This window comes from Sorex fumeus, unplaced genomic scaffold, assembly GCF_029834395.1.
Source record: "Sorex fumeus unplaced genomic scaffold, SorFum_2.1 ptg000110l, whole genome shotgun sequence".
Classification (NCBI taxonomy): Eukaryota; Metazoa; Chordata; class Mammalia; order Eulipotyphla; family Soricidae; genus Sorex; species Sorex fumeus.
This window is the reverse complement of record NW_026606167.1, coordinates 1,164,121-1,177,070: the sequence shown is the minus strand read 5'-3', so window position 1 is coordinate 1,177,070 and position 12,950 is coordinate 1,164,121. Positions and strand designations below refer to the sequence as shown.

At 60.4% G+C, this 12,950-nt stretch overlaps 1 protein-coding gene across 1 annotated transcript; it reads left to right on the top strand.

Annotated features, from left to right (window-relative positions):
- Window positions 1-4,738: 4,738 nt before the first annotated feature.
- SLC6A19 (solute carrier family 6 member 19) lies at window positions 4,739-12,402 on the top strand. Its single transcript, XM_056135324.1, has 12 exons — window positions 4,739-4,940; window positions 7,435-7,575; window positions 7,717-7,854; window positions 8,359-8,540; window positions 8,613-8,723; window positions 8,834-8,946; window positions 9,367-9,495; window positions 9,586-9,742; window positions 10,434-10,638; window positions 10,708-10,867; window positions 11,904-12,066; window positions 12,199-12,402. Exons 1-12 carry the CDS (start codon window positions 4,739-4,741, stop codon window positions 12,400-12,402), a joined length of 1,905 nt encoding a protein of 634 aa, XP_055991299.1.
- The last annotated feature ends 548 nt before the right edge of the window (window positions 12,403-12,950 follow it).

Sequence of the window (12,950 nt, the reverse complement as noted above, 5' to 3'; positions counted from 1 at the left end):
CCCCACAAGCGCATCTGCACAGACCCTGCAGGAGACCACCCTCTGGCAGAGGCCGGGCCCAGGAACTGCACACTGCACACTCAGCGGAACGAGGCCCTGGCTGTGGGAAGGACCCGGGCCCAGTGCCCTGCACGTGTTCTTAGCGACCTCATTCAGCCATAGGCCTGTAGGAGAAGCAGGAAGGGCTGCTCTCTGCCCCCCCACCCGTTTGGGGGCACCCCTGCTGCACTGCAGGGATGGGGTGAGGGGCTGAGGACTCTGCCGGGGCAGGGAGGGCGTCAGCCAGACCTGTGCAGCCCACCGTGTCTTTTAGGGCCTCCTGAGGCCAGCTCAGTGGGGCCAGGGGGACAAGGCCCCTTCTGCAAATACAGCCATCCCTGACAAAGGTCACTGGCTCAAAGGGTAAGGGGGCCACTTGGGCGACGTCCTCCCCTGCCCTGCCCTACCCGGTCCCATCCTGTCCTGTCCTGAGGATATCCCAGGCAGCTACCAGACCTGGCTCCCTGCCCAGCATGGATCACAGCTGCCTCACCGTGCCGCTCCTGGGAAGGTGCAGCCTCTGTATACACACGTGCCAACACCTGGGACTGCCCAACGTCCCTCAGGGTCAGCGGCATCCTGAGAGCCAATGCTGGGAACAGGGCGTGTGTGAGGGCGATGCAAAGGGACCTCAGGCCTGGCGTCCCCAGGAGTGTGTGTAAGCGTCTGCCACCTACCTCCCTGCCCTATACATCCCCAGGTCCGAACTGAGTCAGCGGCCGAAGGGCACGTATGGAGCCGCAGAGCCTCGAGTCAGCTGGGCAAGTTGGCGTGTGGCCTCATGGGTAATTGGGGCTATTTGGAGGGAGTAGGGGCGGTTCTACACCCAGCGGGCAATCAGGGCTCTCCAAACCAGGATAAGGCATTTATAGTACCTCAAAAGTGCAGAAAAGCACTTTGTGGAGTTTATCAGCCGTCCAGAACAAGAAGGACCTGGGCGGGGAAGCCCAGGGCAGCGGGCGGGAGCGAGTGGGGAGCGGGCGGCCCTTGATGTTTGGTGGCAGTGCCCGTGTGGGCTGCCCTGAGAGAAGCGGCATGTTACGAAGTCGTTCCACAGTACAGATCCCAGAGGGCCAGTCCGCACAGGTGAAGCACACAGAGGCGCAGCCCCGGGTCTGAGGGCGGGAGGGGCGAGGCCCAGGGGCCAGGGTCGTGGGGCCAGCCTGCAGGACAATGGTGAGGAGAGCAGAGCCAGAGGCGAAGGGCGGGAACCGCGGATCCCTGCCTGTCACGTTTCCTGCTGACAAAGCCATGCCCAGAGGTCGAGGGGTCACCTCCTTGTCCACAGGTGAATCATGCTGGACACCTCCCAGCTACCAGAGTGAAGGGCTGAGATTGTCAGGAGTGGAGTGGCCTTCCCTGCTGACCGTCGGCAGAGCCCTCCAGGAGGGTCCCTGGGCACTGAGCACTGCTGAGTGTGGCCCCAGAACAAAAGAAGATGAACCTGGGGTCTTCCAAGGGTGCTCAGGGGCCCCAGGACCCACTCCTAGACTCTAGCCGGCCAGGGTGACGTGCTGTGCTGGTCTGTGGTGCCGCTGGGTGTTGGAACTCACGGGCCTCGATATACCGTGCTGGGTGGGAACCAGACTCAGGTGTAGGCGCAGCTGAGGCCAGAGATAAGCCCCGGGAGACAATACGGGCTTCTGATAAGGCACCCAATAAAAACTCCCACAGAATCTGGCAGCTTCTGAGGAACCCGGGAATCAGAGGTGCAGCTGGGCTTAGACAATCACCTCAGTTACGCTCCCAGTCCCGGAGCTCAGGGGGCATCTCTGTCCTGCAGGGGAGCCAGATGCAATGGGACTCAGCATGGGCTTCCCGGGGGGTGAAAGAAGCCCCTGCCCCCAGCTCGAGCAGCGCCGGCTGGGCGACACCCACGTCTCCAGACAGTCACAATCCCTGGAGCAGAAGCAGATTCAGGGCCTCGGTCAAGGGCACTACGAGGAGCAGACAGGCCAAGGACCGGCACTGCAGCATCAGGGAAGCAGTGTGGACTGCCCTGGCCACTGTGAGGTCAGCCACAGGTGCAGACACAGAAGCTGTGGAGAGCTTCAGCTCTGGGCAGCCCAGGCCACTTCCAGGACGCCAGCGAGCTGAGCCGGCACAACCGCACATGCCATGGGGCGAGGAGGGGGCCCGTGGCACTCACCAGGGCCAGGCTTCCAGGGTCCGCACTCTTCTACAGAAATGCCCAGCCTGACGCAGTGTCACATGGCAGAAGGGGAAACTGTGGTTCTGGAATGTTCTGTTTCTCCATGGGGCAACTGTGAGCTGGTTCTGTCCACCGTGACGGCTAATCACTCATAAAGAGTAAGACCCAGTGCCCCTGCAGAGCTCCCTCTGCCCATAGCTGTGGCACAGCCTCAGGGTGCACGCAGAGAGAGGAGCCCAAGGTCCTCATGATGTTTGAAAGAGACATATGTACATGTGCACACTCACAGACGCACGCTCAACCCTCACATACACATATACACTCACAGCCGCCCACGCAACACTCACATACCCATACGCTCACAGACACATATGCCAACATACACAAACACCCACAGATGCACACGCCAATACTCACATGCACATATGCTCACAGATGCCCATGCCAGCAATCACATGCACATATACTCACAGACACACACGCCAACACTCACACATACATTCACAGATACACATGCCAACATACACATATACCCACAGATGCACACGCCAATACTCACTACACACATACACTCACAGACACACACACCAACACTCACATACACTCACAGATACACACACTAACACTCACACGTTGCTCACAGATGCACATGCCAACGCTCACTACACACGTACACTCACAGACACACATGCCAACACTCATATACATATACACCCACAAATGCACATGCTAACACTCACTATACACGTACTCACGCATATGCTCACAGACACACATCCCAACATTCACATATGCTCACAGATGCACACACGTCAACACTCACATACATGTATGCTCACAGACACACATGCCAACACTCACATGCACACATACTCTCACAGATGAGCACACTAATACTCATGTACACATATACCCACAGAAACACACATACCAACACTCACATACACATGTATTCACAGACGCACGTGCCAACACTCACATACACCCACAGATGCACACACCAACACTCACATACACACACCCACAGACACACACGCCAACCCTCACATACACATGTACACCTACAGAATCACATACATGCACACTCACCTGCACGCCCACCTGCCTGCTCACACACACACACTCACACACGCTCACACACAGGATGAGGACCGAGAACATGAAAGCACACAGGTCTCCTCGCCGAGTGTCATTTCTCCAGGGGCCTGGCCAGTGTAGGCGAACCTCAGTGTCTGGAGCTGACCAGGGCATCTCGGAGCCCTCCTGCGGTAGGACGTTCCCGTGGTCCCGCTGACTCCCTGCAGCTGGGCCAGAGAATCTGTGACTGTGGCTTAGGGAGGCTGGGGGGACCAGAACATCCAGAGAGCCACGGGCACTTGGCTTCTCTGCCCGCCTCACATTGGGCTTCTGGGGCTCTCCGCTGCCTTCCTGGGGGCTGAAACCTTGTCCACCCTCCTCCTGGGATCCCCACTACCACCCGCACCCCGGGGCCTACTCTGATGTCTCCTCTCCCCTCTGCTCCCGGGCTCATTTCTCTCCATCTCTGATTCAGTCTCTGTCCCTTTGTCTTTGCCTCTGTCTTTCTGTGTCTCTGTGTCTCTGTCCATCTCCATGTGTGTCTCTCCATCACTGCTCCACTCTATCTCTGTCTCTCTCTCTCTCTCCCGCTGCACCCTAGCCAGACATCCACCCCTAAATATAACCCTGATCCCTTCCTTCCTTCCGGCCTCCTCCCTTCCCGGCCCCCTGTCCTGGGGGCAAAGGTCACTCCTGACCTCATCAGTGCCAGAATGACCCCATAGCTCTCCCCGGCTAGTTCTGAGCGTCCATGTGAGGCAGAGGCAGGGGTCAGGTGGACATGACCGTTCAGCATACATGGACCGTTCAGCATACGCGGACATGACCGTTCAGCATACACAGAGGAGACAGATGGCCAGGGCCTCCCTGAGGGGATAAAAGGGGAGACGGAAAGAGCTGTGGAAGGTGGGGGGCAAGGCCCGTGGGGTCCAGATGCTGGAGGGCTGCATGGGGGCTTCCCGGAGAAGACGGGAGGGCCCCAGAGCTGGGGAAGGGGCACCCTCCTGGCCTGTGCCCAGTGGCCAGACACCAGAGGCTCCCTCCATTCTTGCCCCAGTGCCGCTGGATGGGCCCCCCCAGCCTCTCCACCAGCCTGAGCACACATGGCTGCTGTGGAGTCCCTGTGCCCAGGGCACCCGTCTCCATCACTGTCCAGAGAGGTGGGGGACCCGGGGCCAGGTGGGCCAGCTGGGCTGTGCCTGGAGGTGCTCTGCAGAGTCTGGGGGACAGGCCCGGGGCTGCTCCTCCCAGGGGAGTTGGGCGTGCCGGGGCGGGCCGGGGAGGGTCCTGGCGCCGCCTGCGCAGATAAGGCATTAACAGTGGCCTCTGGGGCTGTGCTGACGCGGCTGCTTGCGGCCCAGGTGCGGGGTGAGGTGCCAAAGGTTCTCTATAAAGCGCTGGGCCTGGCCGTGCTGCCTGTGTCGGCTGCTGCCACCACTGCCCGAGACCCACCCGCACCCACATCCCACCATGGTGAGGCTCGTGCTGCCCAACCCGGGCCTGGAGGACCGGATCCCCTCTCTGGACCAGCTGGAGCGTCTGGAGAAGGAGGAGGCCAGTTCGCGGCCCCAGTGGGACAACAAGGCCCAGTACATGCTCACCTGCGTGGGCTTCTGCGTGGGGCTGGGCAATGTCTGGCGCTTCCCCTATCTGTGCCAGAGCCACGGCGGAGGTGAGGCCAAGGGGGGGTGCCCAGCGAGGGGGAGGGGATAGGGTCAGCGGGGGGAGGGGTCAGGGAGGGGAAGAGGGCTCAGAGAGTGGGGGAGGGGTCAGTGATGAGAGAGCAGCTGGGGTCCAATGAGTGGGGAGGGGGCTCCGGGGGTGGGGGTGGCTGCTGAGATGCCTGCTGGGACACCCCCTCTTCTGGCATGGTGCTGGCAGGCAGGCGGCTGGGCTGAGAGTGCTGACGCTGCTGTCTGGGCAGGGGCAGGGCTGGGCACACTGTGCCAGTGCCCCGGGGTATGGCCCCCAAGGCCAGGGGACCCTGCTCTGAGCAGGCACAAGGCAGCCAGTACCACCCCAGGCCTGCGCCTGTGCTCTTGGGTCTGGGGTCCCCCCCCATGGAGCACAGAGCAGGATTCAGGGAGAGCCCCTTGAATGCAATCCCATCCAATCCCAGCACCCGTGGGCCTATAGGACCCTGGGCTGACAGGATCTTGGACCGATGGGACCCTGGGCGAACAGGACCCTGGGCCGATGGGACCTTGAGCTGACGGGACCCTGGGCTCATATGACCCTGGGCTGACAGGACCCTGGGCCGATGGGACCCTAGGCTGATGGAACCCTGGGCTGATGGGACCGGAGGTCCTGAGGCCCATCTGGGAATGAGGCAGTGGTGGGCTCTGGGGTTTGAGGTCATGGGAACTGGGCGTCACTCAGACTGTCAGAGCCAGGGGCGGCCCCTTCACACCAGGGCCAGCAGAACGGGCAGGCCTGAGTGCTTCCTTGCCCCAGCCGCCTCCACACTGGAACTCTCTGGTCACAGCTGGGATGGGGCAAGCTGTTGGGTGGCTGTTCACTGCGGTGTCTCCTCTTCTGGGGCCTGTACTCTATGGGGTGCAGTCAAGGTCCTGGGGGCTGTTCTGTGGGTGGAGCCCACAGCGCCGGCAGAAATACACTGGAAGCAGTGTGGGCACAGGGTCCCCCAACAGAACACCTCTTGGAGGGGGCTTGGGGTACAGATGTGCACAGACCGATGTGGTCCTGGGAAGGGCTGAGAAGGGGCCCAGCCGCTCCCCTGCACAAGGGGTGAGACCCCACCTCTGCTCTCCCCAGCTCAGAGAGGTCTGAGATCTCAGTATTGAGACAGAGACAGATAGAGATGGGGACAGGGATAGGTACAGAGACGGGGATAGGGCCAGAGCCAGCGATGGGAACAAGGATGGGGACAGGGATAGGCCAGGAAGAGGGATGGGGTTGGCGACAGGTCAGGGACGGGGATGGAGACAGGGATGGAGACAGGGAGAGGCCCAACTGGAAGCTGACCACTCTGGAAGGTTTACTCGTGTGCCTGTGAGGGAGGGCTCAGAAGGGAGGGGGAGGGAAAGAACGAAGGGGGAGGGGCCGCGGTGCAGACACTGGGCCCCCCACCTGCCCTCTTTCAGCGGGCTGGATGGAGTGCCGTGACGCCATGGGATATTTCCAGGGTGGGCAGTGACAGGACCTGAGTCCAGGGACGCCAAGTCGAGCTCTGAAGTCTGATGCCAGGAGTGGGGTTACTGGTGGATCAGCCCCGAGCTTCAGCCCCGAGCTTCAGCCCGACTGCCCCACACCCCCGCGCCCGCAGTGGGCTCTCTGCTGCAGGCCAGGCGAGCTGTTCTGATGACCAGACTGGCCCCGCTTCTCCCACTTCCCTACCTGCCCTTGGGCCAATGCGGGGACAGGGGACACACCGGGCTCTGGTCTGAGAGCATGCGCATGTGAATGTGAGTGTGCAAATGTGCAAGTGTGGGTGCACATGTGTGTGAGGATGTGTGAGAGTGAATATCACTGTGTGAGTGTGAGAATGCAGTGTGAGAATGCGTAAGTGTGAATGTGTGTGCAAAAGAGTGCCAATGCAGGCGTGAGTGTGTGCGTGTGTGTGAGTGTGAATGGGTATGGGTGTGCAACTGTGCGAGGGTGCAAACAAAAGTGTGTGAGAATGTATGAGTGTGGATGTGTGTGTGAGAGTGCACATGCAGGTGTGAGTGTGTGCAGGTATGAATGGATATGAAAGCGAAAATTGTGCGTGTGTGAATGCAACTGAGTGTGAATGTGAGTGTGCAAATGTGCGAGTGTGGGTGCACATGTGTGTGAGAGAATATATGAGTGAGAATATGTATGAGTGTGAGTGTGTGTGCAAGTGTGTGAGCGCAAATATGACTGCATGTGTGAATGTGCATGCGTGTGCACGTGTGAGTGCATGTGTCAGAGTGTGTCAGTGTGAGTGTGCATGTGTGCGAGTCTACGCAGATGTGAGCGAGTATGGGCATGGATGTGTATGAGAACGTGTGAGAATGCAGATGTGTGTGTTGTGGCTGTATGAGTGTGTGTGAGTGCCAGTATGTGTGTGTGCATGAATGTGTATGAGAGTGTGAGTGTGTGAGTGTGTGCGTGAGTGTGCATGAGCACGTGTGCATATTGGGTTCTCATGTTCTGCCGACTGGCTTCTCCGTGGCCCTCTGCAGGAGCCTTCATGATCCCGTTCCTCATCCTGCTGGTGGTGGAGGGGATCCCCCTGCTGCACCTGGAGTTCGCCATCGGCCAGAGGCTGCGTAAGGGCAGTGTGGGGGTCTGGAGCTCCATCCACCCGGCGCTCAAGGGCGTAGGTACGTGTGGCCGCGTGGTTGCTCTCTCCCTCAGCGAGATGGGAGAGGGACGGAGCTGGACCGGGGGGGCCTTGGTTCCCTTGGGCTCTAGCCAGGATGACAGTGGGCTCCACGGCTGATCCCGAGACCTCCCCCCGGCAGGCATCGCGTCCATGTTCGTGTCCTTCATGGTGGGCTTCTACTACAACACCATCATCGCCTGGGTCATGTGGTACTTCTTCAACTCCTTCCAGGAGCCGCTGCCCTGGAGCCAGTGTCCCTTGAATGAGAACCGCACAGGTGAGCTGGGCAGGTGGGCCACACACGGACCACGCCAAGGAAGTGCCATTGGCCCCCAGAGTTCTTCAGAGCAGGACGGGGTGTGAGGTTGGCGGCTGGGCCCCATGCGATCTTCTAGGACATTTGTGGAACTTTCTGGAGAAGCTGCTCCGCCCGGGCCCTCTTAGCCAGGCTGCCCAGATCCTTGCCCCTCCCCTGGACTCTGAGGACCTTGTGCTCAGCTCCGTCAGGCCCTGGACTGTCATCACGTCAGCTCCTTAGCCAGCACTGGCCTCTCCAGGGCCACCACACTCGGGTTGCATGGGGTGGGGTCTTTCTTACTTAGCACACACATGTGAGTTTGTGTGCCCACACGTGTGCCTTATATGTTCCATGTGTGCACATGGTGTGTGCACACACACCCCCCCCCCCCGGTATTTCCTGCTGATGCTCCAGCTCTCCCTCTGCCTATTGGCCTTTAGGTAACTCACACCCTATGTCACATGTCCCTCCTCACCCTTGCAGGCTATGTGGACGAGTGTGCGCGCAGCTCGCCCGTGGACTACTACTGGTACCGGGAGACACTGAACATCTCCACATCCATCAGTGACTCGGGCTCCGTGCAGTGGTGGATCCTGCTGTGTCTGACGTGCGCCTGGAGCGTCCTCTACGTCTGCACCATCCGTGGCATCGAGACCACGGGCAAGGTAGGCCCAACCCCAGCGGCCGCCTGGAGCCCCTATCCCCGGGCTCAGACACTGACCCCCTCTCTCCCACAGGCAGTGTACGTCACCTCCACGCTACCTTACGTCGTCCTCACCATCTTCCTCATCCGTGGCCTCACACTCAAGGGGGCCACCAATGGCATCGTCTTCCTGTTCACACCCAATGTGAGGCCCTGTCCTGGGGGTCCAGGGGAGACTTCTGAGCTTGTTGGAGGTCCTGGCTGCCCAGAGGGCCACCTCCCTGGCCTGGTGCTGAGGCTGTGTGTTGGTGGCAGGTCACGGAATTGGCCAACCCGGTCACCTGGCTGGACGCGGGGGCGCAGGTCTTCTACTCCTTCTCACTGGCCTTTGGGGGCCTCATCTCCTTCTCCAGCTACAATTCCGTGCAGTGAGTGGGCTGTGGGCCCTGCAGCACCGTGTCCCTCTTAGCCCGCTGCCCTCTGTTGTAAGGGTGGGGAGGGGCAGGGGCAGTGGACAGCGCCCAGGACTGGGATCCCTGGGGGGTGGGTACCAAGGAGAGCAAGGCTGCCCCTCCAGGATCCTGTGACTGTTTCAGCCACATCTCCTGGCCTTGTCCCTGGGACCAGGATGCCAGGTGCATGAACCCCAAACCAACCTGGGTGCAGCTGGGCTCAGCTCCTGCCTGAGACATGCCTGGCACCAAGTACCTGTTGCTAGGGCCCCGGGAATGACACAGGTGGGGTGACAGGTGCTAGAGGAAGGAGTGAAGCAAAAAGTGGGGTGGGTCACAGGGGAGGGGCCGGCAGGGCCCGCGGGTGGGGCCGGGACCTCATCGCTCCCTTCACAGCAACAACTGCGAGATGGACTCGGTTATTGTGTCCGTCATCAATGGCTTCACATCTGTGTACGCGGCCACTGTGGTCTACTCCATCATCGGCTTCCGCGCCACCCAGCGCTACGACGAGTGCTTCGACCGGTGAGTGACCTGTTCCCTGCCAGGCGCCGCTGGCCAGGGCCCTCCTGGGGGAGTTGGTGCCCCTCCCGGCCTCACCCACTGCTTTTCCAGAAACATTCTGACACTCATGAACGGCTTCGACCTGGCTGAGGGCTCTGTCACGCAGGACAACTTCCAGGAGTTGCAAAGTTACTGGAACGCCACTGACCCCGCCACCTTTGCCACACTCAGCTTCCAGAACTGTGACATGAACTCCTTCCTCTCGGAGGTGAGCGGGCACCAAGAGTGGCCCAGAGAGCTCCGAAACCAGAGGCCCAGTGGGGAGCGCCTGAAGGCTCGGTACTTCCGTACCACACATGTCCCCGGTCCCCTCCAGTCAGGAGAAGGGCCACTTCTGGTCCCTAACACTGTCTAGCCCCGATGCCCTCAGGTGCAACCTGCCCCGAGTCATCCCTTATTTCTGCCTCTCTTCAGCTGGGCCTGAGGGTGCACTGCAGAGGCTTGGGGAGGCCACTGGCCCTGGCACTGCCCCAGAGGCCAGGACCCCAGGACTGCAGGCTGGACTCCAATGCCCAGGGTTGTGCTGGGCATGGGTATGGCCAGGGGCTCAGGGGCTTGTCAGGGCGAACTCTGAAACCCTCTGAACTGGACCGGAGGACCTGAGGCCACTTTCCTTCCACCTCGACTTTGCCTTTCTGGAGAGCCCCGGGAAGGGCAGCGCTGTGGGGCTGCCCCCTGAGGGAGGCTCCTGGGGGCTGACTGCTGCTTCCGAGACCCCAAACCTCATCACAGAGCAGAGCCCCAGCCCCTGTAACTGCTGCATGCACATCCCCTGAGATCTGGGCGGGAGGTCTGGCTGTGACCCGCCCTGTCCTGCCCCCACTGAGGGCCACGGAGGCCGGGCCTTTGGCCATCTGCCACCCGCACAGTGCGCCCAGCTGAGTGTCCTCTGTCCGCAGGGTGTGGAAGGCACCGGGCTGGCCTTCATCGTCTTCACTGAGGCCATTACCAAGATGCCGGTGTCCCCGCTGTGGTCCGTGCTCTTCTTCATCATGCTCTTCTGCCTCGGCCTGTCGTCCATGTTTGGGAACATGGAGGGGGTGGTGGTGCCCCTGCAGGACCTCAAGGTGTGGCCCAAGAAGTGGCCTAAGGAGCTGCTGACAGGTGGGGCCAGGCCCAGGGGCAGGGAGGCCGGCCTGAACGTGGTGGAGGACTGAGCCCGTTTGTCCACAGGCATTATCTGTCTGGGCACCTACCTGCTGGCCATCCTCTTCACGCTGAACTCGGGCCAGTACTGGCTGTCGCTGCTGGATGGCTATGCCGGGTCCATCCCCCTGCTTGTCATCGCCTTCTGTGAAATGTTCGCTGTTGTCTATGTCTACGGCGTGGACAGGTAGGGCTGCCTGCAGCTGGGCCACAGGCTGATGGAGGGAGAAGGGCCATTCCAAGCCCAGGGTGGACAGGAGAGGGAAGGATCAACCACAGCTCAGTGTCCCCTCCTTCTGGGCCAGCAGGCCAGGTGTCCATGCAGAGTGCTCCAGTCTTCCTCAGTAGCCCCCAGTGCTTCTGTGCAGGCAGCACCGGGGCCCCAAGGCTCAGCCTTTCCTGGGCAGGAGGAAGGAACGTCAGTCCTGGCCAGACAACACCCGCGGTCTGGCTTCTGCAGAGCCTGAGAACAAAGGTCCCGGCCAGCAGAGCTGGTCAGAGGTAGCTCAACCCAGAGCACAGGCCATATGGGGAAGGGCCAGAGGGCCAGGAGGGCCAGGAAAGGGAGAGGTGGGCTGTGGGCGGCCACCCGGGGAGGCTTCTCCGTGGAGGATTCAGGAGCAGGGTGCATGGGGTCCCGCCCCGGGGACACGCGAGGTCTTACAGGGGCCAGGCTGACTCTGGTAACAAACCAGGGTCCATTTCCAACTCTGGGTCCAAGGTCCATGCGGGGTCAGCACGGGTCAGTGTGGGGTCAGCACTGGTCAGTGTGGGGTCAACAGCACAGTCAGTGTAGATGAGTGTGGGGTCAGCAGCACAGGGTCAGTGCAGGTCAGTGTGGGGTCAGCACAGGGTTGGTGAGGGCCCTGGGTGCAAGTGCCCACCTGGTTTGCACCTTCTCCAGATGTGTCCTCGGTTTCAGCTGTGAGGGAGCTGTGCTGTGTTGGAGAGTCCGGCACAGCCAGGAGACCGCGGGGTGTCCTACAGGACTGATGCAAGGACAGTTTGTGGCACCCACTTCCTGAGTCCTGGCCCTCAAGATGCTGCCCAGCATGGCCAGGCACCAGGCCCACAGAGTGGGGACAGCAGCTGTGTGGGGCGCGTGTGTCCTTCCCAGGGAGTGACAGGGGGCAGTGGCCTCACGGGGCTGGAGCTGGTGGGGAAAGAGGCTGTGTGGCCTTGGCGGGCTTCGTGCCAGTGACGGCACCTCTGCCTGCCTCCAGGTTCAACAGGGACATTGAGTTCATGATCGGCCACAAGCCCAACATCTTCTGGCAGATCATGTGGCGCGTAGTAAGCCCAGTGCTCATGCTGGTCATCTTCCTGTTCTTCTTCGTGGTCAAGGTCAACGAGGAACTCATCTACAGTGTCTGGGACCCATCCTACGTAAGCGGGGCTGGGGGGGTGCAGGGAAGGGGAAGCTGGGGGAGCAGAGGAGCAGGGGGAATGGGAAGAGCAAAAAGAGGGTGGGGGCTGGGGCCTCCTTCCCGCTTGGCTCACCCCGTGGTCTCTCCACAGGCGGAATTCCCCAAGTCCCAGAAGGTCCCGTACCCAGACTGGGTGTACGGAGTGGTGGTCATCATCTCGGGCGTGCCCTGCCTTGCCATCCCTGGCTTTGCCATCTACAAGTTCATCCGGAATCGCTGCCAGAAGGGAGGGGACGAGCAGGGGCTGGTCAGCACACAGTCCACCACCTCCCTCAATGGGGACCTCAAGCACTGAGCAGGCCTGGCCCCAGGGGTTAGCTGAGGGTTGGTTGCACGTGTGCACAGGCAAGCATGCATGGACACACACGTGTAGGCATGTACATATACCAAATGTGGGCGTGAAAACTTAATATATATGAACTGGCATATTTATGTGAGAGTGTGCATGTGTGTATAGTGGGAGGGTATGTGAGGATGTGTGTGCGCACGTGTACAGAATGTGAGGCTGCATGAGGGCATGCGAGGATGTGTGCATGTGTATAGTATGAGAATGTGTGTGGACGTGTACAGCGTGAAGATATGTATAAGTGTAGATGTGTGTATGTGTGAGTGCACCTGTGTCCAGTGTCAGAACACGCATGAAAGTATATGTGTGGGGTGTGTATGTGTTTGTGTGTAGAATGTGCTGTGTAAGTAGTGCTCATGTGTTTACTGTGTACACCCGTGCTCACCACTGGTACATTGCACACAGCAGGCATGTGTGAGCATATGCCCATGTGCTCATGGTATGTGCACACCAGCCTGTATACATGTACATAGGCATGGTCTGTATCTTCCATGCAC

Bases quoted from the DNA above. Each gene is read 5' to 3' on its own strand.
- SLC6A19 (XM_056135324.1), top strand. From the start codon at position 4,739: ATGGTGAGGCTCGTGCTGCCCAACCCGGGCCTGGAGGACCGGATCCCC. The intron at 8,541-8,612 runs GTAGGCCCAACC...TCTCTCCCACAG, and splicing joins GCATCGAGACCACGGGCAAG to GCAGTGTACGTCACCTCCAC. The intron at 8,947-9,366 runs GTGAGTGGGCTG...CTCCCTTCACAG, and splicing joins TCCAGCTACAATTCCGTGCA to CAACAACTGCGAGATGGACT.